Genomic DNA, 2,604 nt, shown 5'->3' on the forward strand with positions numbered 1-2,604 from the left:
CGAAAATTCCCTTTTCCGTTTTCCCATGATGATAGTTGTTTCTCAATCAAGCGAGGGCCTCATAGTCCAGAGCAGTGCAGAAACCTGAAACACAGAAAGTACATCAGAGTAATGTAAACATACGTCCTGAGATGAAACATGAAAGGACACCCGGCAGTCTTGAACTACTTTCTTTCCCTACGCATGTTTACATAAATGCGCACAAGAAAAGATATTTCAAACGAAAAGTAGGCGCAGACCTAACCTATGGTCAGCAACGCGACGTAACTTTTCTAGACTAGACAACTGTCAAACGATTAGACATTGTAAGTAGAGACGCGAGTTCCGGTTGCGAAAATACCTCCTCTCAACGTCTGAGAAAAATAAAGATAGTAAAATATGGAAATACCACTCTATTTTGGAGATTTCAGCGGGAAGTTGATGTTTTCGCTCGGAGCCCAGCGGCTGTCTGCTTGCTCCGCCTTTGTTGACAGGCGGCCATGATGCTTCCACCAGATCGAACCCTCGAACTGTAGAAACGTAAACAAAAAGGAGTCTTGTTATTGCGTTTATTGGCATTTTACGTGTTTAGCATGTCTCTTTGACTTTTATTTGCTAATGTGCGATTTTTTTTTAGTACTTAACATTTTTTTTTGCCTGCGTTTAGAGCTACGTTGGTTTGTGGTTGAGTTGAGAAACAGGACATGTTGAAGCGGGTGTGATGGCAGAATCGACTCGAACAGTTTATCAACATACGTTTCCGCCTAACCCTTTAGCGCCGTGGCCTAGCGTCTCGTCTGTAGCGTCCCTGTTACTTCGTGTTTTTGGAGAGGAGAGGTTGTTGTGAGAATTTGAGTTACTTTTTGTGCATTATTTCGGTGATTTAAAATGGTTCGAGGAAAAGACAAGGTCGCGGCTTCGAATTGTGTAGAAGAAAGCCGTGAGCCCTCTGAAGATAGAGGGATGCTTCTCTTTTGGGTGAAGGAGAAGAAATTCTCTGTGGTAAAACGTGCAGTGGATGTCCAAATCCGAAAAGAAGAAAATGGTGAGGGTGGACGCAGGAACGGATCTGTGGGTCCTACATTCGAAAAAGTGGTACAAAGCAAGGATTCTGTACTTATCAGGTAATAGCTTTTGCCTCTCCATTGTTGTATGTTACTCGCTCCTTGTGTTCCTGTGATCTGACCATGACCTTTTACTTTTGCTTTTATAGATGATATCAAATTTTTGGATTCATTAAGTGTGTCATCTGAGGGTCAAGTGTTCCTGTCCAACACTGTGCCTAAGGATGCTGTGCTTGCTTCAAAGAAAGCCTGGCACAGCGCACAAAAGCGCAAGGAGAATGCCAATCTCAAAGCTTCTCTGAAAGACGCTGAGAAGGATCTGGCAGAGGATGCCACTGAGAAAATAACGGAGTCACCAGTACCAAGTGACAAGGAAGATGAGGACACCCCGACAACAGAGCCCGGACCTGAGTGCAATCACTCGTGCAAACTTTGCTGCTTCCGGAGCCCCTTTCCCCCAGGTTTGTCGATGCTATTCTTTACTTACTTTCCTATGAGAGTATCTGTTACGTGAAAGAACTGCTAGCTGCATTTCATTTGCTGTGCTGCTGACAAGTCTTGCTCTTCACAACAATTTTTCTCAAGCTTTGACATCAGTGAATCATTTGTTCGTTTTACCTATATGCTCTAAAGAAAATAGAAAGTGGAGTGACAATGCTCACCATTTACCATTCTATTATCAAAATACAATTGTATTCCAATATTCTGATATAATGTGCTCTTTGCTTTTTCACAGGTGCCGGCACAATGTTGGAGCATCTTGGTGAGGTTTACTCGTGGTTTAGGGAGAATTCGGGCCAAATGGACTCCCTGGCCAACAAACCGCACTGGATGAAGCCAGGAAAATGGATGTATCCCGCTCTCAATAAGGTAAGTTGTGGTAATATTTTTTGAACAAGGATTAACATGGTTTTCTTGTATAAATTACGTTCAGGGTTTTAAAAATATTTCATCCCTTTTGCAGAGACTAATTGGAGATAGCCAGCACGGAGTGTATGTTGAGCACGAATTCATTAAAGAATGCAAGATGATAGCAGAAACGTCTAAGGACAAAGGCCAGAAATTTATTAAAGAAATGTTGAAGGGTCTTCTCGGGCTTCGAGTCTTCAAGGACACTTCATATAAGCATATGCCTCCAAAACTCAAAGCAGCTTTGGTCGGTGAGTATTATTGTTTTATACTAACTTTGCAAGTCCTACACTGTTCGACCTTTCTAGCAATTAATTTAATTCTTTCCCTTTTTTGTTTCAGACTACTGTAACCAGACGTTTGGCTATGACAGAACGCCAGCGTTCTACACAAAGACTGTTAACAACCACAGGGATTATTTGCATCTAGGACCGACTTCAAAACCACAGACTATTCCAACAAAGAAGCCTAAGGAGCCAGGTGAGCAAACTGTCAAAGGACACAAGCGCAAGGGAAGTGACAGCACGAACACTGACAAAGCTAAGAAGAATCCCTCCCGCCCCACCATTACCAACCCCTCCCCTCCAGTTAGTGCTGCTCCCCAACAACCCATCTCTAACCACCCCCTACACCCCCCAGTAACCCCCCACTT

General features: G+C 43.2%; 2 protein-coding genes across 2 annotated transcripts in view; both read left to right on the forward strand.

Moving 5' to 3' along the window:
• The window catches only part of LOC127749871 (uncharacterized), a 77,004-nt gene that overhangs the window by 43,219 nt on the left and 31,181 nt on the right, over nt 1-2,604 (forward strand). The gene's annotated exons all lie outside the window — the stretch shown is intronic.
• Nucleotides 1,047-2,409, forward strand: LOC127749869 (uncharacterized). Its single transcript, XM_052269794.1, has 3 exons — nt 1,047-1,504; nt 1,780-1,913; nt 2,008-2,409. Exons 2-3 carry the CDS (start codon nt 1,791-1,793, stop codon nt 2,302-2,304), a joined length of 420 nt encoding a protein of 139 aa, XP_052125754.1. The 5' UTR covers nt 1,047-1,504; nt 1,780-1,790; the 3' UTR covers nt 2,305-2,409.

This window comes from Frankliniella occidentalis, unplaced genomic scaffold, assembly GCF_000697945.3.
Source record: "Frankliniella occidentalis isolate FOCC.00 unplaced genomic scaffold, Focc_3.1 Scaffold102, whole genome shotgun sequence".
Classification (NCBI taxonomy): domain Eukaryota; kingdom Metazoa; phylum Arthropoda; class Insecta; order Thysanoptera; family Thripidae; genus Frankliniella; species Frankliniella occidentalis.